Genomic DNA, 22840 nt, shown 5'->3' with positions numbered 1-22840 from the left:
GTAATGGGATACCAAAATTCTCCTCTGTGAGTCTAGTTGTTACGTTGTGCTTTCCCTCTGTCATTTTGTTAGTTTATTGATCTCTTCTATGAACAATGCATTCTTTTGTCTTGTTTGGTTGAAGGTTACCTACACAGATATGTAAAGTAAGCCTGGAAGGTGGAGAGGCTTCAGACTGGCATAGGATGGTGTTGTGCTTCTCACTTTCACTAGCGGTTTTAACTATATGCTTTATCTTTAAAGTGGAACTCCAGTTATTTCAACCAGTCCATAGCCACCAGTCCATAGCCACCAGTCCATAGCCACCAGTCCATAGCCACCTGTCCATAGCCACCTGTCCATAGCCACCTGTCCATAGCCACCTGTCCATAGCCACCTGTCCATAGCCACCTGTCCATAGCCACCTGTCCATAGCCACCTGTCCATAGCCACCTGTCCATAGCAACAAGTCCATAGCAACCAGTTTTGATGGGGCTGTTTTGATGGGGCAATGGATCGACACACGGTTGGATAACATTTACAACTCCAGGGGCACTGTCTCCAGTCAGGAGTATTGGTGGAGGCAAGAACACGTCGCACAATTTCCCCAGAAATTGTATCTTTTCTAGTTCTGTTTACTCTCTCAATGCTCCAGCACATTAGTATTTGGGGTGTTTTTTTTTGGGGGGGGGGGGGGTGACCACCCAAAACTGTTTTCATAGTTATACAGATTTCTGATAATCACAAAAATAACAACAAAGGTGAATTTATAATCTACAAACCAATACTTGCAGATAGTGGTGCATTGAAATGAAAATTCTGCTCATGAAATCAAAAATTCAGGATGCACTTGGCCAAAACCAAAATTGTAATATATTCGACTCTTAATATCATGAATATGAATTTTATTGTCGGCCAATATCGGCACCTTTTTAAAGCTGTGTTTAAAAATCTTGCTTGCTGCATATTTGGTCAATTTAAAAAAAAAAAATGCGCCTCCTTGTTCAAATTCCTTACAAAACAAAGCAAGAATGCATAAAAAAAAATGCACCTGTATTGCCTCTTTGCATTGTCTTGAGTCACATGACCTATAAAAAAACACACCATACGCACTGTAAAATTGCGAGCATGTTAAGCAGCCATTCTCCCTCCCCCCTACTTAAATACTCCCCCTACAATCATTAAAGCGGAGTTCCACCCAACTTTACTACCTGGTCTTAAAATAAAGACCACCCCTTCTTCCCTTGTTTTTTGATATACATTTTCCTTACACTTTTTTTTTGAGAAGTAAAAAGGTGAACGTATGTCCCAGCCTCACCGCGACGAGGCAAGTCCTTTCCTCTTCTGCCTCTGCCCTACCTCCTTTCTCATCCCCTCTGCTGCCTTCTGGGACCTGTGTGCATCCCAGAAGATGGGGCCATTCGAAAAGCACCATGCGCCAGGAAACCGGCTGTGAAGGCTCCACTGCTGGTTTCCCTTAGTTACAATGGCAGCGCCTGCACCCGAGCCAATAGATGGATCGGTCTCTGGGGGGCTGTCATTGTGGGCTCCCTGGACAGGTAAGTGTCATTATTAAAAGTCAGCAGCTACAGTGTTTTTAGCTGCTGACTTTAAAAAAATAAAACTTTTTGAGGGTGGAACTCCCGCTTTAAGTTCAGCTTTCTGTCCCAAAATTCAATAGATCACACTTTTATATCTTTCCTTTGTAGTATTCAGTGCCTGTCACGTGACTTCAGTTCCTCTACTTTTCAAAGTCTAAAGGTAGCTGATTGGCATGTTTACTAAGGGGTAGCAGTGTCACTTCTAGTAGTGACCTTGTCCCCTCTGTAGACAGTGGGCATGTAGAGGATGGGAGGAGCTTGTTGGCTTTCTCATGAATAAAGGCCATTTCCACATCCTCTTTCATGATAAAGCAAAGCTATAAAAATGTCATCCACTGTGTGTGTGTGTATATATATATAACAGTTGTGTTTATAAGTTTACCCTGGCAATTTAAAATTGCGTACGATCGTGGAATGGCACCAAACTTTGGTACTTCATTTTCGTATGTGACGCTTTATTTTTTTTTTCTACAGGTTATCAGTTTAGAGTTAGAGGAGGTCTAGTGCTAGAATTATTGCTCTTGCTTCATTGCGATACCTCACGTGTGGTTTTAAATCTGTTTCTATATGGGGGTGTGACTCACCTATGCGCTCACTGCTGCATGTGAGCACAAGAGGATAGGGGCGCTTTAACAACTCTTTTTTTTTTTTTTTACTTTACCTTTTTTTTTTTTTTTTTTAACACTTTTATGTAAACATCCCTTGCACCATAAATAGGGCATAATGAAAGGTCCTCCTTTAGGGAGATATCTTTATTCTATAAGTCCCCAGATCTCTCCTATGCTGGAAAGCCTGAGAATAAAAAAAATTAAATCAATCTCATTTGCAGGAAGGCAATCTTCCAGTGTCGGAAGTGACCTTATGATTCCATTTCTGGCCTTCAAGAGTCAGAGATGGCAGATTCCCTCTCCAGCTCCCTGAGCTCACAGGAGATGGGGGGGCTTCCCCTCCCTCCTCTTGTATAAGCAATCAAGCGGCTAAACGGCCGTTATGATGGCTTTTACTTTGCAGGGAATTGCTTGCTGTTTGATGCCTGCAGGCATCATTCAGAGATTTCCACTCAAAGTTCAGGACATCATATGATGTCCTATGGCCTTTTCTGGGGACAACCCAAAATTCTGAATTTATTTTCACTATCGATGATATCGGTAATCGGGACAAACGGAGAGCGAGAATCTGTCTGACAGCTGGTATAATCCCTCTCCACACTGAAACTAAAAAAAAATTGTGTATTCCTTTTTATTTATACTTTTAATCTAGATATAGATCATGCACATGGAGTGAGTTAATGTCCTCACACTTTCACTTATTTTACAGGTATCAAAACAAGAGGAATTTTTCAACTTGACCCGCTGTCAGCTGGTGAACATGATTAGTCGCGATGACTTGAATGTACGCTGTGAGTCTGAGGTCTTCCACGCTTGTATCAACTGGGTCAAGTATGACTGTGAGAACCGGCGACCCTACATCCAGGCACTGCTGCGTGCCGTTCGCTGCCATTCACTCACCCCCAACTTCTTGAAGCTACAACTCCAGCGCTGTGAGATCTTACGAGGAGACACCCGCTGCCAGGACTACCTGTCCCAGATCTTCCAGGACCTGACCCTTCACAAACCCACTAGACCTCCTCAGGGAAGGATCCCTAATGTTCCGCAATTCATCTACGTGGGAGGTGGTTACTTTCGGCAGTCGCTTAACTTTTTGGAGGCCTATAACCCCATGGAGGGTGAGTGGCTCAGCTTGGCTTCTCTAGAAACGCCCCGGAGTGGCCTTGCTGGGTGTGTGGTTGGGGGACTCTTTTATGCAGTTGGGGGTCGCAACAACGCTCCTGACCTCAATGAGGACGCCAATGCCCTGGACTGCTACAATCCCATGAACAACCAGTGGTCTCCATGTGCACCAATGAGCGTGCCCAGGAACAGGGTGGGCGCTGGAGTTATTGATGGACAGATTTATGCAGTGGGTGGATCTCACGGGTGTCTCCATCATAACAGCGTGGAAAGGTGGGTACATTAAAGATATTGGTGCATGGACACTGTTTGCGTAAGGCTACCCTCTGTTCAGCATGAGCTGTAACTACCTTCCTAATGCTTTTGTGTTTTTTGTTTTTGTTTGTTTTTTCCTTTAGTTAAAACCCTGAGCAGCACCCTGGCTTCTAGGTGCAGTCAGATGAGAGGTATAGGCAAGTGCCTATGCAACCTAACTCTTCAAGTGATTGTAAAGGTTCACATTAAAAATAATACCAAACATGTTATGTCGGCTGACAGGGCGGTCCCCGCACACTGTGCAGGGACCGCTCTGTCTTTTCTCCGCTCTCCCCTATGGGGGGATCGGATGAACACGGACCGTGTGTCCGTGTTCATCCGATCCGCAGACGGAAGAAAAAATAGGGTTTTCTTCCGTCTGCAAAATCGGACGTTTGCGGAGGCGGGTGATTACGGGTCCGCTGACATCCGCAATCACATAGGGACCTGCTGAATGAGTGGCATAAATGACACCCTTTCCTCTCAATAGGGGTGGTGGTGTTTGGCTAACTCTTTAAAGTGGAAAGTGGAACTTTCACTTATTTGCTCCCCCCCTCCGGTACCACATTTGGCACCCTTTAGGGCAGTGGTTCTCAACCTGGGGGTCGGGACCCCCTTGGGGGTCAAATGAGGATTTGCCAGGGGTCCCCAAAACCTGGGCTGTTCCTGAAGCCTGCGGCCGCTTCAAAAGCCGCCCCTTCAGTTCATGGCATAGCTGGGGGGCAGGGGCTAGAGGTCAACTGACTGGTGAGGAATGTGAAGTTGGAGGCGATAGAGGAGACCCTGTCTGCTGATTTCAGCATTGGTGTCACTGCTACGAGAAACCACAAAGTCGGAGACACAGTGAGTAACACTACCTGTGATTAGAGTTGCCTTTAAAAGTCCCCACTACAGTTCTCAGATCAGCAGATGACCTTGATCAAGAGCACCTAAGTTGGCTGATCCCAACTCCCCGCCAGCACTGCCACTGATCCCAACTCCCGCCAGCACTGCCACTGATCCCATACTCCCCACCAGGGAGTAAAAGAAGGAAGAAAAATAGAGACTACATGGAAGAGAGAGGAAAAAAGGGGGAGGAACCAAGAAAAAGGGAGAGAAAGAATAAGAGAAAGAACAAGAAAGATGCCTAGAGAGAGATGGGGATAACAAACAAGAAATTAGGATAGAGAGAGATAAAAGGGAAAGAAAAGAGGAACAAAGAGAGAGAGAGAGAGTGGTACATCCTAAAATATACTATAAGGGGTTTTAATACTGTACGAGTGAAAGGGACTCAGGGAGCGCTAAATGTCTGTGGGTTAGGGGAGCAAATTACTTGTCTTGGGTGCTGACAACCCACGATAGAAAAATAATTTTACCGTTAGGGGTCCCCACAACTTGGGACATTTTATCAAGGGGTCACGGCACTAGACAGGTTGAGAACCACTGCTTTAGGGGGAGCGGGTACCCTTCCCCCACTTTCAGAGACGGCTCCTTCCCTTGGATGTTTGGCACCCCTCCTTCCTCCGCCACCTGGTCCACGAGAGGGAACGGTCTCTGAAGCCAAAAGGCTTCACTGCTGGTTTCCCTTAGCGGAGATGGCGGTAGCAGCAGCCAACATCGTGGGCACACTGGACAGGTAATTGTCCATATATTAAGTCCGCAGCTACAGTATTGGTAGCTGCTGACTTAAATTATTATTATTTTTCCCCAGGTTGGACACCTCCTGTAATTGGTGACCGTTTTGGGGGCATTTTGTGTTGCTGTCTCTGGAAGGAAATGTAGATTGGTTTCTTAAAACACCCCTTGCCCAGCAGCACACACTTGGCTATCTTTCACTCCCCGCTGTTCCATTTGACAGGGGGAAATATGTTGGGCATGGAGAAGCAGGATGGCTATAAATAAAAAATTAAATCTATTTTAATAAAATGCCTTTGGCGTAAAAATCTATCTAAATATAGTTCTCTATTTAAGATACATTAATAATTTAGTTTATTCAGAAAAATTTGTCCCCATTTCACTGCTCCATAGCTGGAGTTTAAATGGAGGACTGAATGACCCATCCCTTTACAGGATTAGAAATTGCATCCTGGCGCCTGGGCTTTTGTCTGCCCATTCACTGTTGCAAGGATGCACAATTTATATCGCACGGGACATGCAATGCTGGGCAGGTAATTTTTTTTTTTTCTTTATTTTTTTTTCTCCCCTACATTTAGCCCTGCTGCGGGCAAGCAGCAAGGCTCACTTGTCAGGTGGAATCATTTGGGCAGCTCTGCTGCCATCCGATTGCTTTCATGCATGTGGGTAAAGGGGCCACCCAGACAAGCGTCCCACTATATATCCTGGGCTTGCCCATCTGTGGCCCCCAAACTAGAATAGTGGGTGCCGCAGGGTAGAGGGGAGGGAGGAGAATAAACGCACATCTGCTCTCCATCCCATCTTGTTCCTGATCCGGAAGCGACGCGTATCGTGCCACTTCTGGGTCTCGGTTGACAGTTTGCCTTGCCAGCATTGCCAGAAAAGAATGTAATGCTGTGAGATATGTAGTGCATTACATTCAGTGGAGCACAGATCCTGCATGTCTCATTAAAGGGAACCTGTCACCAAAAAAAAATCAGAAGTTAAAAAAAAAAAAAAAAATGTATTGAAAAAAATGTGTTCCACCCAATCGCATCCCCCCCCCCCCCTCAACAAAAATATATTTTTAGAGGCCCCGCACCCCCACATATACGCATGTAAAGCGATTGATATGGAAATACAAAAAAAATAAAAATAATGTAAACTTTTCTGGTATCCCCTTGTAAGAGCGCAGGAGATGAGTAAGCCATTTGCCACAATTTGTGATTCAGCAACATTTTTTTTTTCTTTCCCGTTACTTATCAGATTTCCCGGCAGATGACACAAGTGGTGTTGTTGTGCCCTTTGCACTTTAGTCTCTCACATTTTTTCCCTGGCACAGCCTGTTTTGGTAATAGTTTATCTGTTCCCACATCCACAAACATTATCAGGAATGGTCCGCTACGGGGGCTGATATGACCATTGTAGATTAGATTCACAGATTAAACTAGGACTATAGCTAAAAAAAAAAAAAAAAGAATGTTCTGTTGAAAGGGGGGGAAAAAAAAGCCCTTTCTCTGAAGGGTCACTTAGTAATTGGGCTATTTGGGCTTCAGGAGCTCCTTCAGTTTTACTGGTACCTGAGTGCCATTATTCCCAAGTTTCCACTCGATGTGGAAGTGATTGTTCTGGGATAAAGAGATGACCTCATTCTGTTGGGTGTCGCATTGTGGAAGCATCTTCCTGCTGATGTTGCCGCTGCACAGAGCCATGTTGAACTTCAATCTTCAGTCTGTTCTTGCTGCCTGCCGACCATGACTTGGTTCACATTTAGCTGCCTGACCTTCTGGTTATGAATCTTCACCTGCTATTGGCTGCCCGGGCTTAGTGAGTACTGGAAACCTTGACTGCGACCATGAGCCTGTATGTTGCTTGCTACACTCCTGCTTTAACATGTCTGATTCTAGACACAGAGGGGGCTGTGCCATGTGCCCACAGCACATTCTCCACCATTGGGTAAGGACTGCTTGAAGTCTGCACCTCCTGATAGTGGTAACCTTTGTAGCATGTAGTCCAGCCGCTCATTGAAGTCTTCTTAGGCTCTATTGGGTATGGCTGGGTTCCCTCTCGGCTGAGGTTTCTACTATGGTCAAAATAGGACAGCACTCACATTGCCAACATCTGTAAATAACGTGATAAAGAAAAAAGGACGGTAAACCCTTTTCGGACTTTAGCGGCACAGTAAACAATGGAGATACGTAGAAATATATATATTTTTAATAGAAAAAAGAGAAGCGCGTATATGAAATAAGATAAAAGGACAATACAAAAATTAAAAATCATACATATGAATACATATTATATGATGAGAACCGAATGCATCAAAGCGTTTCGCCGTTGGGCTTCTTCAGGACGCAATTCAGGATACAGTAATTGCAGAAGCAAGAAAGGGATCTCACTTGCAAGTTCAATTCTTAATTAGCCTGTGGCTACTGCGGATATCCAATATAGGAAAGAGATTAGCTAGTGCAGGGAAAGTGCAGTGCTGGCAAAGCGAAGTCAGGGGAACCGGCTACTAATTCCAGAATAGGCGATACACAAGTCTTCAAAACTCGCATAGGGGAAAATGGATACGAGAAAAATCCCAACAGGCCCATATATGGGGAGTCAGGAAGATAGAGTGATACTTCAGAGTAAGCAGTATATCCGTGAACTGTAATCCATATATCGAGAGGGATATGCTGTTTAAGCCCCCAAATTAGTACTTCATGATGGGTTCATGGACGGAACATGTTCAAGTTCTTCCCCAGGAAAGAAGTGTAGAGTTTTTTTTTTTGCTCTCTCCTGGGGAAGAACTTGAACATGTTCAAGCAGGGAAAACCCCTACTAAGCGGTTGATTGGTAGATGTATAACCTCCCTGCCCATAAATGGATCAATTTTACGGTTCCTCCTGAACCGGGTGAATTTCGATCCATGCATGGCCGGCTTAAGTCTCATTGGTTTAGTAGTTGATAGACATACGTAAATTCAAAATGTGTGTGTCTTTAAAAATTTTGAGTAGAAAAGGGGTAAGAACCCCTGTCGGGTTTGTATTGGTTAGAAATCTTGCATTAACCTTGCCCACCTGTGTGTAAGCAAACCGCACCAGGCCTCCAGTGACTTCCGTAAAAACTAAAAGTCCAAAAATGTCCGTTATAAACTTTCACTGAAGCAGTAAAAGATGACGGCTCATCTGCTTGTTCATTGTCTTCCTGGCTTCTGGGACTTTCTTCTCGCTATGTTTTGACATGTTTTTGTTTTGTCTTTTTTTTTTTCACCCCAGGTATGACCCGGAAAAGGATGATTGGCAGCTCGTTGCTCCAATGAAGACTCGTCGGATTGGAGTGGGCGTGGCAGTCATCAATCGGCTCCTTTATGCAGTGGGTGGCTTTGATGGGACGAATAGACTGAACTCAGCAGAGTGCTATTACCCCGAAACGGATGAGTGGCGGGATATTGCAGCTATGAATGTTGTACGCAGCGGCGCCGGTAAGTGCTGAGTACTGCTCTCCCGCCTTCCTATTAAATGAGGGAAAGATCTGTGCTTGCTGGCATGGGCAAATTTTTTAATCGCTTTAGGATGAATACAGTAGAGCTGCATTTCTCCACCAGAGTTACTTGGAACCCCAGGGTTCCTCCAAAGGTTGTAATAGGTTCCTTCAGCAATGAGCATTTTCTGCCTCTCAGGTAAGTTCTAACTAACACCACTGATCTTTTCATCAGTCTGTAAGGGAGGTCATCTTCCACTGTCCTTACTAACCAATGTAAGAGAGACAACTAATTGCCAACAATGCAAGTGAGCACCTCTCTACTAACTAGGGGTCAACCGATTATCGGGGGGCGATATTCACATTTCTCAAAGTATCGGTCAGAAACGAACCGATATTGCTTCAAGGGGTTGTACCGGGGTGATGCATGCAGCTGTGGTACGGTTCTTTAGCGCCGACTGTCGGCTTTCTTGTAATAACAACTAGATGCGGCTAAGCGGTCGCTCAGCTGTTACAAGCTGTCCCCCTTCCGCCTGGATCTCCCATCCCACCGGGAGGCATGAGCGACCAGCTGGCACGTCCACCGGCTGGCCGGAAACCCAAACAAAGCTGGAATCGGCTTTGATTGGGTCTCGGATCGAGTAACCTGGAAATTATGTCACTTCCTGTTTACTGGAGCCTTAATGTGGATGTAAACCCACTTTTTTTTTATGTCACAATGTAGAGTATAAGATTTCCTATCATCTGTGCCCAGTCTTGCCACACAGAGTTAATCCAGCTCGGAGCAATCCTCTTTTATTGTTCAGTGAAATACAACAGGCTTCCAGATAAAAACCAAAGTCTTTGCTTCTGAAAAAAAGTGCACAATTCACATCCCCTCCCCTGTGTTTTGATTAAATGTTTTCAAAATATGGGGTGAGTCACAGTTCAGTGCCATGAGAAAATGCAACAGCCATCAGAATATACATAGAGCTGGAGGGGGAGGGGAATGTGAATTGAGCACTTTTTACAGAAGCTGTGTATATGTAGCACGAGATATGTAAATAACCTGTCACTCAAGCAAGGACTTTGTTTTTTATCTGGAAGTCTGTTTTTTCCCCCTGAACAATAAAAAGAGGATTGCCCAGAGCTGGATTAACTCTGTGTGGCAAGACTGGGCACAGATGATAGGAAATCTTATTCTCTACATTGTGACATCAACATTTTTTTGGGGGGTTTACATCCACTTTAAAGATGCCAGTTTAAAAAAAATGGAAAGTATTCAAAACCGCTGATCTTGGCATTTTGAATAATTTTAAATGCAGGGAAGGGGTTTGGGGTCTTATAGATCCCAGATCCCTCCATAAAGAGTACCTGTCTCTGCCTATTACTGTCAAAAGGAATGTTTACTTTTATTGCTGTCACAAGAAATGTAGATTAAACAAAAACTTTAAATGTACAGAATATCAGCACCTGCTATCGGCCCCAAAGGCAGCCGAAAAAACGATATCCGTTGACTCCCTAACTCCCTGGTACTAACACCAATGTAAGTGGGTACTTCTTACCAAAGTAAGGAAACACTACAATAGCTACCAGTGTAAATGACCATACACGAACACCAATGTAAAGGGGCACTTTTCCACTGACCACCCAGGAAGCACTTTAATTTTCATGCTCAGAGTTTCTTTTCTGGCCATTTGTTTTTATCGTTTAATTTTTATTGATCGTACTAAAAATTTTTTATATACAGCGTCACCAGGCAGTGGGAAAAAGCGAATAGAATTCTACGATGCATCACTAGAGGAATGGCCAGCAATAGGAAGGAGGTTCTGATTCCCCTATATGGATCTTTAGTGAGATCTCATTTAGACTACAGTGTCCAGTTCTGTAGACCTCACTTACACAAAGATATATATTGATCCGCTAGAACGAGTTCAGAGACGATCGATGAAATGTACCAAGAGAGACTCCGGGAACTTAATATGTACAGTCTGGAGGAAAGAAGGGAAAGGGGAGACATGATTGAAACTTTTCAATACAGCAAGGGGGGGTGTCGGGGGGGGGGGGTGACTAAGTTTCAAAAGGGCAGGATTTTCGATTTGAAACTGAGATCAAGAACACTGGGACATGACGTCAAATTAGCAGGAGGAAAGTTTAGAAGTAATCTTGGTATTAATTTTACCCTAGGTTCACATTTCTATGTTCTTGTGGCCCACATTTGTGCAGGCACAGCAGCCCATTCATCTGAATTGACTGCCATGCCTGGTGTTTCCTGCCCAAAAAAAAAAAAAGGTGTCTGCACCTCATTAAAAACACAGCCGCAGGCAAATCACATGCTGCTCTACAAAATATGATTTGCCTGCCGTTCCTGTACCCACAAACACGCTGTGGGTTGAGGAGAAGTGTAGGAGTGCCATTAAGAATGGATGGGAAGCCCCCCCCCCCCCCGCGCGCGTCTCTGCAAAGCAGCACTTTTTTGTTGCGGGTGAGCGAATAGCTGCGATTCCCACACCTGCAGAGATGTGAACCAAGCATTATTGAAAGGGCAGTTGATGCTTGGAATAGACTTCCAGCAGAGCGAGTGAGTCAGACAACAGTAAACAGCATCAAACATGATTGGGACAAACCTAGATTTTCTGAGAAAAGGTTAAAAAAAAAAAAAAAAAAATATTTAAAAGTATGGGGTGTTTTTTTTTTTTTTTTTGCAGCTTTATACTTGCCTAGATGGATGCAGCATCGGTCCAATGCTTTCTAACGCTGAGAAGCGAGCAATGACCCCGCCAATAGCTCGGTTTTCAGTTTCCTGAGCAAAGAGCTGGTGACTATCGCTCTCCCCGCTGGGCTGTGGAGGGGGAGGGAGCGGCCAGCTTAGGCTCTCAGTGGCCTGCTGAGCCGGGTCTGTGACGTTGGCCAACAGCGGGCTGCTGTCAGATAAAAAAGGGTCACAGGAGGTGCAGAACGCACTACACTGTACTTCTGCTTTTTGAATAATAAAAAAAAAAAAATGGACAGGCTCAATGGACCACTTCTATGTTGCTATGTTCTTTAACAACATTCCTGTAAGTAAACTTTTAAAGTAAAACTAAAGGCAATTTTTTTTTTTTAGTATACAGTGAAGAAGGTTCAGAACGCCTGTCAGGTTTTTATTGCTGTCTTTTGCCAGTGCTCCCTTTTTGTTGTATTTAATCTTCTCACCAAAAGTGAAAGACGGTCCCACATTTTTAGGTTGTCACCAGAACCGGAATCTTCCAGTGGGGACACAAGTTCTGGTGACAAGGGATTACCCCGTTTGGCTATGGGACAGGAAGTGAAAACTCTTAGGCCGCGTACACACGGTCGTTCTAAACCGATGAGAATGGTCCGACGGACCATTTTCATCGGTTCACCGCTGAAGTGGCCTGATGGTCTGATGTGCGTACACACCATCGTTCCAAAAACCGATCGGGTCAGAACGCGGTGACGTCAAACACACGACGTGCTGAATAAAACAAAGTTTAATGCTTCCAAGCATGCGTCGACTTGATTCTGAGCATGCGCAGGTTTTAAACGGATGCTTTTCTGTACTAACCATCGGTTTGAACCGATCGTGCAGCGGGCCATCGGTTCGATTTTAAAGCATGTTTTAAAATTTTGGACCGATGCACAACAGACCGATGTGCTATACACACGGTCGGTTTGGACCGATGAAACTGAACTTCGGTCCATTCTCATCGTATTTGTCCGACCGTGTGTACGGGGCCTCAGGGACACAGAGGGTTACAGCCTTCCATTTCTCTATCCAAAATGGGGGGAGAGTTTTTTTGGCTTTATTTGCACTTTTTTTTTAATTAATAAGATTTTCAGAAGATATATAGAAAATCATTTGGACACATTCTAGTTATTGGTATCGTGGAATAGTTTGATGGCAGCAGTTTTAGCCTGATGGATGGTTTGTCTGAACAGCAGAGGGCTTTCAGAATTGCCACATATTCCAAACTGTCTTTTATAACATTTCTGGAAAACAGTCATTCATGGAAATAAATCTTCCAACAAGTGGAAGAATTAGTCCAGCCGACCAGTCATTGGCAATTTTTTGATATGTTTATATGGCCTTGCAGACTAATACTGGTTTTTCATTTACAGGCGCCTGCGCTCTAGACACCAGCTTGTATGCCATGGGGGGTTATGATGGTACTGACCAGCTGAACAGCGTGGAGAAATACGACGTGGAGAAGAACTCCTGGAGCTTTGTGGCCCCTATGAAACACCGCAGAAGCGCACTAGGAGTCACTGTTCACCAGGGAAAGATCTATGTATTAGGTAACCAAGCCTGTACACATGTGCATGCATGCTTTTTGTGCATTAAGCTATGTTTACTCTTTACATGAACATTCACGCTCAACACTGAGATTGTAAGCTCTCCTTGAGGGTAGGAACTGATGGGAATGCACAATGTAAAGTGCTGTGTAAATTGACGGTGCTATACAAGTACCTTTTAAATAACACTTAAAGGACAAGCCTAAGGGAAAGCTGTGCTTTTAAAACACATTAAAAGACTTTGAAACCTGTATAAAGTACAGGCACCTACCTATAGCAATTTCCAAAACCTTCTTGTAATGGCTGAATCTCCTATTGGCCAGTGTGGTTACCCATCTTAGTGTGTGTGTGTGTGTGTGTGGTGACAGAACTTTTGAAGGTAGCTCTAACACTATTTGGAAATGTTGGTGCTTTGCTTATCAATAACCCAAGATTTGGGCCACGACACAAAGGTTTATGAGGCTGCTGCAGGTATGTGCACCTCTAGGTGCTGGGTCATTATACCTGCTGCAGTTTCAGCGGATACTGTCATGAGAGAATAAGGCCCCTTTTACACTGGGGCAGTATGTGCGGTGGCGGTATAACACCGCTATTTTTAGCAGCGATATACAGTCGGAATTGCATCGGTATTCGGCCGTTAGCGGTGCGGTATTAACCGCCGCTAGCGGCCAATAAAGGGATAATACCGCCCGCAATGCGCCTCTGCAGGAGCGCATTGCCGGCAGTATTACCGCGGTGTCCCATTGTTTTCAATGGGAAGGAGCAGTATACACACCGCTCTTCTCACCGCTCCAAAGATGCTGCTTGCTGGAGATTTTTTTTCTCCCGCCAGCGCATCACCTCAGTGTGAAAGCCCTTGGGCTTTCACATTGAGAATGCTGGGGCAGGAGTATTTCAAGCGTTATTTATGCACTATTTTTAGCGCTAAAACGCCTGAAATGCTTCTAAGTGTGAAAGGGCCTAATGGAGACTGCCATTGTTGAACTTTTTTCAAGAATGCTAGTTCCTAGGCAGTCATGCTGATGGTTTGGTTTCAGTGCTGTTTGGTATGATGCTTTGCAGTCTGTCTCAAGGGTTGTTTAGGTTCCAGTGTCATCTCTTTGCCCTCCAGTCTTCACAATAGACCATACGACCTCACTCAGGTGGCTACTGGTATGGTATGCAGCTGGCTTTTGTTTTGGCTACTGCCTCTGTTCTAAGGCAACCTATATGCAGTGGCTGCATGGTCACAGCCACATGTAAAAATTTGACAGCTGTGCAGAGGCAGCTGCAGGGCCCCGAATGCTCCTGCTTTGCTGTCAGTTTTTTGACACGTGGCTACGTCCGTGCAGCTGCTGCATCTGCATTCACTTCTTTGGGCTGCCTACACTTGACTCGGAGCAGGTGGCAGAATAAGTCGGCCTGCCTGCAGTATGGGTCCCAGCTCCCATCTGAATGAGGCCTAAGTAGGCATCATTACTTTTGTCCCCTGAGCAGATGGCTGACCCAGAAGTAGAGGGGGTACTCTTGTTGACTAACAGAAGTGTGTGTATTTCAAGAATTCCATTTTGGACTGGACGTTGGCAACCCGTCGATCGCAGCCTACCTGTTGACTGTGGGTAGCTGATGGCTAGATCGCAAACAGCCCCTGCTTTGCCACTCCTTCCCCCTCAGCCTCCGCCGCCCTCATCTGTACTGCAGAGCAGGAGGCAGCACAGTACTGGACGAAGGGTGGGCGCTGTCTCCAGTAATCTCTCAAGTTAACCAGCAGGTATTGGTTGCTAGGACGCTGTGCGGTCTTGGAAACCAATTACCAGCTTGTTAATAATAAAAGTTAACTCCAGCAATTCCTGCCCCTACCCTCTGTCCAGTTGTGTGCTTCTCTCTGCTCTGTAGTACACCCGCTGTAAGGTAGGAGTGCTACACTCGCTGCTGTATGTTTGTGTTGGGGGGGGGGGGGGAAACCTGAAGGTAGCAGAGGACACTGCTTTGGGATGGGGGTACAAAACACTACTATGGTGGAAGGCACTATGGGGTAGGGGGGATGTGAAGGGGGGGCAGAGGGCACTGCTTTTAAAGAAGGGGGCAGAAGGTATACCATTACCATTTTTTTATTTTCTGCTATGTATGTTTGAAATCCCAGTAGTGATGTTGAGATTTAAATCCAGCTGTTTACCTATCTTGCAGGTGGGTATGACGGGACCACATTTTTGGACAGCGTGGAATGTTATGATCCCGATCAGGATTCTTGGACAGAGGTGACACAAATGTTGTCAGGACGAAGCGGCGTAGGCGTGGCCGTCACCATGGAGCCTTGCCGCAAAAACTCGTGCGAGGGATTCCTATCTGATAAGCAGGAAGGGAAACCACCGGACAAACAGCGAGAGAATTGCTTCTTCTCCTCGCTCTGCAAGAAATAACAAACATGAAAGCTATCTGAAGCAGCGCAGTATTACAGAGATGAACTGGCTTATTTTTTCACTATGGGTGGGAAGACACAATGGTGCCTCTACAGGAACCATTCTAAAATAAGGAAAGATCTAGTGCCATGGAAATGTAATAGACCTACTCTTGCTAACAAGGACACTATTGAATAAAATATACATTACTGGCAGCTTTTTATGCTTGCCATTAAAATTGTATATATTTTTATTAATATCAATTTCAAAGATCTTTTTATTGTAAACTTGGCCGCATTAGTAGGTAGAAATTTAATGAACTAATTCTCGGGGGGGGTTGGAACCTATAAATAGAGCATAAAGTGCAATCTTTTATTTTTCTATCGTTTTGACTTGCTGCTTTTGTTGTTTATTTTGTCTTTTTTTTCCTTTTATAACCATTTTTGTTCTAGAAGGCATAATAAGTTTTAGCTGAAAAGGGTAAAACGTTAAATAAGAAACTAGCTGTCATTTTGCTTTTTAGCTTGTAGAAACCTTTTACTGCTCCTTTTGGACCAAATGCCAAAGTTTAGCGTTCTTCTCCAACAAGCTCCTTCCTAGTAACAACCTAAGTCACTCAGCTTGATGGCAGCTGGTAGGGCATGTGCCAAGTCTGAAGAAGACCAGTCTGTCCATTCCTCTCTGCAAAGTACATTTGTCATGTAAAAATAAGAAGTTGGAAAGCCTAAAATGTAAAACTAATGCAAGCCATCAAGTCTTAAAACTGGTAAGTTGCAATATATTGTTTGCCTTTTGGGTTTAATATTGCTTTAAGACTGGAGATTAATTCTCTGGTTCCAGGCCAACCATTATGAAATGTCAGCAAAATGCTAGTAGAGCACAACCTGCCCATGTGATTAATGTATTATGGTAGAGTTGGCCCATTAAACTACTGAGTCCACCATTCTCCAATGCAGAAAGAGGGTTTTTCTGAAGACCAACCACATCCTCTAGCGCAGGGCAGACCTTTGCTAGACCATTCATAACGTGAACTTAAACTCCTCCCCCAACCACACCCCACCTCCCCTCCAAAAGGCCTCTTATCTCTTGAGGATACAAGAAGTGTCACCATCCATTATGTATTTTTTGTAATGGGGGAGCCCCCCCTCTCCTGTAGTGGACCAGGCTTAGAACACAGGTTCCCGGAGATGAGAGGGTAAAAGACTGCCTCTCCCAGACCTTATCCTTTCTGTAATATATTTATGCAGTGTATAGATGTACAGATGTATAGGATTACAAAGAAAAAAAATGTGATTTTGTGTTGGGCAATAATTCTGCTCCCAATCCAATGTGTGTGTGTGTGTGTGTGTGTGTGTGTGTATATAGGTACACTTTCTGTACCACAAATATATTATACAGTTCTTACCTTCACTTGTAATTTAACATGGTTTTCAATATAAAGCTGTCATTCAATGAAATGCCTCCTTTTATTTGTATACATCAGTGTTTCTCAACCTTTTTTTTTTTTTTTTTTTTTTTTTTTTTTTTTCCACTTGAATTTTTATATATATATAGGACAAAGTAAACCGTTTTTCGTATACTAAAATATGAACAAGTACAGAAGAAGTTCCCCCTGATAATTTGTAACATTCAACAATAACATGGGGATAAAGGACCATTGGGCCAAATTCTCAAAAACGCCGCCTAACTTAACTTTCAGCAGTTAAGTTACACAGGCGTTAAATTTCTACCTAAGTGCCCGATCTTCAAAGCACTTACCTAGAAATTACACGCCGTGTAACTTAAGTGCCTCCGTCGCAAGGCGGTCGTCTTCTCGAGGGGGCGATTACAATTTAAATGAGGTGCGCTCCCGCGCCGGCCGTACTGCGCATGCGTGTGACGTAATTTTCCCGACGTGCAGCGCGCGAACGTAATTTACGCCGGGCTTTGTGGATTGCGACGGGACAATAAAGTTGCGACGGGTGAAAAAAAAATACGCGCCGGGAAAAAAAATTCAAATTTTTAAAAAAAACGCGGCGATCGAAAAAAAGGTCTGGTTTTACATGGTGTACTAACTTTCCACATTGTAAAACCAGCCCTAATTTTGCGCAAGCAAATCGGAACTTACGCAGAAACCACAATGCTTAAAAGCGTTGTGGATCTGCTTAAGTCCTCATTTGCATACGCAAAGCGGCATTTCAATGAGAAATGCCCCCAGCGGCGGATGCGGTACTGCATCCTAAGATCTGACCGTGTAAGTGTCTTACAGATGTCAGATCTTCTGCCTAACTTTGGAAAATCCTTTTGAGGATCGTTTCCAAAGTTAGGCACAGAGATACGCAGGCTGAACAGCAGTTCCGCCTGCGTATCTCTTTTGAGAATTTGGCCCATTGGTCCCAACCAATATCGTACCAGTACATAATCAATAATCAGGGTCCTGCCTGGAAATGCGATGTGCTTTGTTTTGTAAAAGAAAAAAAAAAAAAGTCTAGGGGACCCTTTAAGCTATAGAGAGCAGTGCAGTAATCTATGAGCAAAAGTGGTACTTCTTTTTGGTCCTAAAGGCATAAAAAAAAAAAAAGGAAACGGGCAATGCTTTAGCGGAGTCCAGAAAGAGAGATGGGAAAGTGAGAGAGAAAAAAAGGCGGGGGGGAGCCCACCCTCTGTCCCAGAGGTTCACAATAGGTTTGTTGACCCATAGGGTTGCCACCTCATCCCTTTAAAACAGAACACATATTAATTACACAGGTTCTGTGGCTGATTAAGGTGGTAATTAAACTCACCTGGTGCCTTATCTGCATGAAATTAGCCTCAGAACCTGTGTAATCCATATGTGTTCGGGATTAAAGGGATGAGGTGGCAACCCTATTGACCCATGATGTTGGATTATAATTGTAGAAAGTGTGTAGGTGGTTGTGTTGGAGGCAAATACTCTAGCCAGGGCTGCCAAATGTGTAAAAATGTTGTCATGGGTTGTCAGTTAATATCGCTGTCAGTTTCTCATTTACCAGAATGTTTCGCAACCTTTTTAAAGTCAAGGCTCCCTTTTAAAATTCTGCACAATCTTGAGGCACCCCATTCTAAAATGCAGAAAACTAAACTAAGAGTTTTACATAATGCAGCAACATCCACACACACAGGACACCCAACATTAGAGGTGAGTTATTCTTCCAGAGCAAATACACTTTTGCACACAGGTACTGACTAGTATTCCATTGTTTCTCTCCCTCGCTCAGCTTGACTCCATTGATGAGGGGCAGGAGACTGGCAAACAGGATGCTGTGCAGGCGCTCAACGTCCTCCTTATCAAACAATGACATCATTGGTCTTTAGGATGCTGGTGGCTAAAAGTTTGTAAATAAGGCAGGCAACATCCACCTGCTGGCTTGTACACAATTTGAGCAAATTTTAGATGGTAGGGTCAGAATTTGGCGTAAACAACATGGAGCCATCCTGCCTTGTATCAATGGTTCAGGCTGGTGGTGGTGTAATGGTGTGGGAGATATTTTCTTGGCACACTTTGGGCCTCTTAGTACCAACTGAGCATCCTTTAAATGCCACAACCTACCTGAGTATTGTTGCTGACCATGTCCATCCCTTTCTGACTACAGTGTCCCCATCTTCTGATGGCTCCTTCCAGCAGGATAATGCACCATGTCACAAAGCTCCAATCATCTCGCCACTGGTTTCTTGAACATGACAATGAGGTCACTGTACTACAATGGCCTCCAGTCACCAGATCTTGTCCAATAGAGCACCTTTGGGATGTGGTGGAACAGGAAATTCGCATCATGGATGTGCAGCCGACAAATCTGCAGCAACTGTGTGATGCTATCATGTCACTATGGACCAAAATCTCTGAGGAATGTTTCCAACACTTTGATGAATCTATGCCATGAAGAATGATGGCAGTTCTGAAGGCAAAAGGGGGTCCAACCCGGTTCTAGCAAGGTGCACCTAATAAAGTGGCCGGCGAGTGTACAATTACCGGGTTAACTGGATGTCCAGCACAGGAACACACAATGCTAATGCACAGCCTATAACTGGTTCCCCCTTATTGTCTGTAAAAGGCCTTGCCATACATACTGGGGCCTAGATTCACGTACGGCCACTCTACGTTGCGCGGGCGTAGCGTATCGTATTTACGCTACGCCGCCACAACTTAGAGAGGCAAGTGCTGTATTCACAAAGCACTTGCGTCCTAAGTTACGGTGGCGTAGCGTAAATGGGCCGGCGTAAGCCAAAGTAGGCTAGTAGGGGGCGTGTTGTATTTAAATGAGGCTTGATCCCATGTAGATGCATGGCTGAACGAACAGCACATGCTCAGTATCACGTCATATTTACGCCCCAAGAGACGTCGGCTCAATGCCTGTGACGTGAACGTAACTTACGCACAGCCCTATTCGCGTACGACTTACACAAACGACGTAAAAAGATACGCTTGTTCCGACGTCCATGCTTTGCATGGGCTGCGCCACCTAGAGACATGCTTTATCTTTACGCCGGCATATGTCTTACGTAAACGGCGTAACTAATTGCGACAGGCGTACGTACGTACGTTCGTGAATCGGCGTATCTTGCTCATTTACATATTCGACGCGGAAATCAAGGAAGCGCCACCTAGCAGCCAGCGTAATTATTGCAACCCAAGATACGACGGCGTAGGAGACTTACGCTGCTCGTATCTTGGCCAGATCTATGTGTAACTGATTCTATGAATCGGACGCATAGATACGACGGCGGCCATTTGGACTTACGACGGCGTATCTGGAGATACGCCGTCGTAAGTCTTTGTGAATCTGGGCCTGGGTGTATAACAGCAGAACGACCTGGCTGACAACAATGTGATAACGCACAGCAGAGAATATGTAACTCTAAAAGAGAGCACCTGGAGATGTAATAAACAATATGGCCTAACTACTATTCTTAAGTCCTATGGAAACAAATATGCAGTCTGCCGGTGATGGGGCCCTTAAAATCTTGTTGAAAGCTTCAATCTGAAATTGATAGAATTTGTAATAGTCAGGGGAACGCTGGGAACAAGTCCCAGGCAGATTTTCCTGGCAGCAAAATAAGTAACTGAAATGAGGTGCCCAAAGGGCCTGTTATCGCTGATGCTGTGAAGGTGGCCTTTGGTCTGCTGGCGAGAGGTCATGCTGCACTCTGAGGTTCCCCTCCGCAGCCTGTACCTGTATCTGGTGTATGCTGGGGTCATCCAGCTCAGCATAGCGGTGCTCTCTGATGCCTGGTTTCCTTTCTGGGCTCTTTTGCTGTAGTCCCTGACTCTCACTCCTGACAGCTCAGGCCATAGCAGTCTCTCTAGGCTCCTCCTGCTCTGTCTACTGCAGCTGGTGTCACTCTTTAGCTGGGCTCTCAGGCAGCACTCTCTTTTTTTAAAACCTCAAGCATACTAGATAACCTTTTATAGGCTGAACTTGTGTCTTTTTTTTTTTTTTTCAACCAGACTAACTATGTAACCTAAAAGGGCCAGATCCACAAAGCGTTTACGCTGGCGTATCTATTGATACGCCGCGTAACTTATAGTTTGCTCCGGCGTATCTTTGTTTTGTATCCACAAAACAAGATACGCCCGAAGCTGGGCTAGATCCGACTGACGTATGTTTTAGTAGGCCGTCGGATCTAAGGTGCATATTTACGCTGGCCGCTAGGTGGCTCTTCCGTCGATTTCCGCGTTGAGTATGCAAATGAGCTAGATACGGCGATCCATGAACATACGTCCGCCCGGCGCATTTTTTTACGTCGTTTCCGTAAGGCTTTTTTCGGCGTATAGTTACCCCTGCTATATGAGGCGTACGCAATGTTAAGTATGGACGTCGAGCCAGCGTCAAATTTTCTGTCGTGTACGTCGTTTGCGTAAAACGTTCGCGAATAGGGCTTTGCGTAGAATTACGTTCACGTCGAAAGCATTGGCATGCTGCGGGTTAATTTGGAGCATGCGCACTGGGATACCCCCACGGACGGCGCATGCGCCGTTCAAAAAAAAGTCAGTTACGTGGGGTCAAGTCAAATTAGCATAAAACACGCCCACATCTTTATCATTTGAATTCCGCGCCCTTACGCCGGCAGATTAACGCTACGCCGCCGTAACTTTAGAGGCAAAGTGCTTTGTGAATATAGCACTTGCCTCTCAAAGTTGCGGCGGCGTAGAGTTACTACGATACGCTACGCCTGTCGAAAATTACGATCCGCTACGTGGATCTGGCCCAAAATGTCTGAAATGCTAGCATCACGTGTTTGTAAGTGTTAGCACTTACAAGCTTTTTTTCTCCCCAAACACTCCCCTCACCTGATTTTTCACTTCCAAATGACCACAATGCATTTCCATAGATAGATACAGTGAGGGAAAAAAGTATTTGATCCCCTGCTGAGTTTGCCCGCTAACAAAGAAATGATCAGTCTATATTTTTAATGGTGTTTTTTTTTTTTTTTTTTTAACAGTGAGAGACAAAATAACAAAAATATCCAGAAAAACGCATTTCAAAAAATTTATAAATAGATTTGCATTTTAATGAGTGAAATACGTATTTGATCGCCTACCAATCAGGAAGATTTCTGGCTCCCAGGTGTCTTCTATACAGGTAATGAGCTGAGACTCTCTGAGGCCGGGTTCACACTGATACTACACGACAGTAGTACGACTTTCATCCTACTTTGCTCTGCGACATCAGTCCTACATGAACAGGATCGACTTTGTGATAGTCTGACTTGTTCTTTGACCAATCAAAAAAATCCCAGAGTGAGATAAATTCCTTTTACCGCTGCTGTAATCACATGTCAGATGTCAAATGTCGGATGGTAAGGACAAGGAGCCAGATTCACAAAAGGGATACAACGGCGTATCTCCTGATACGCCGTCGTATCCCTGTTTCTATCTATGCGACTGATTCATAGAATCAGTTACACATAGATATCCCTAAGATCCGACAGGTGTGATGCCGCGTACACACCATCACTTTATGTGATGAAAAAAAAACGAAGTTTTTAAAAACGTCACTTTAATTGACCGTGTGTGGGGGAAAACATCGTTTTATGTCTTCTGAAAAACGACAAAAAAAATTTAAGCATGCTTCAATTTTATGTGTCGTTTTTCAAAACGTCGTTTTTTACTTCACAGAAATTGACCGTGTGTAGCAAAAAACGTTGTTTAAAACGACGTTTTTACACCCGCGCATGCCCAGAAGCTAGTTATGAAGCGAGCTTCAATGAAAAACGTGGTGAACGTAACCTCACTTTGCTAGAACATTGTGAGAAAAACGATGGTGTGTAGGCAACTTCGTCTTTGAAAATTGAAGTTTCAAAAACGTCGTTTTTTACTTCACAGAAAATGTAATTTTTTTTCATCACATAAAGTGATGGTGTGTATGCGGCATTATAGTTTTACACTGTCGGATCTTAGGATGCAGTACCGCGGCCGCCGCAGGGGGGAGTTTGCGTCGTAAACCAGCGCCGGGTATGCAAATTAGGAGTTACGGCGATCCACGACTGATTTTCGCGTTCGCTACGTCGCCGCTAGTCTAGTTTC

At 44.5% G+C, this 22840-nt stretch overlaps 1 protein-coding gene across 1 annotated transcript in view; it reads left to right on the top strand.

Moving 5' to 3' along the window:
• KEAP1 (kelch like ECH associated protein 1) overlaps positions 1-16775 on the top strand; it is a 46365-nt gene extending 29590 nt beyond the window's left edge. The window contains exons 3-6 of the mRNA XM_040346421.1: positions 2898-3583; positions 8461-8666; positions 12767-12943; positions 15107-16775. Of these exons, the coding sequence (XP_040202355.1) occupies positions 2898-3583; positions 8461-8666; positions 12767-12943; positions 15107-15339 (1302 nt within the window). The 3' untranslated portion in view covers positions 15340-16775. The remainder of the gene's footprint in view (positions 1-2897; positions 3584-8460; positions 8667-12766; positions 12944-15106) is intronic.
• Positions 16776-22840: the final 6065 nt, after the last annotated feature.

This window comes from Rana temporaria, chromosome 3, assembly GCF_905171775.1.
Source record: "Rana temporaria chromosome 3, aRanTem1.1, whole genome shotgun sequence".
Classification (NCBI taxonomy): Eukaryota; Metazoa; Chordata; class Amphibia; order Anura; family Ranidae; genus Rana; species Rana temporaria.
This window is presented reverse-complemented; position numbering and strand designations above follow the sequence as displayed.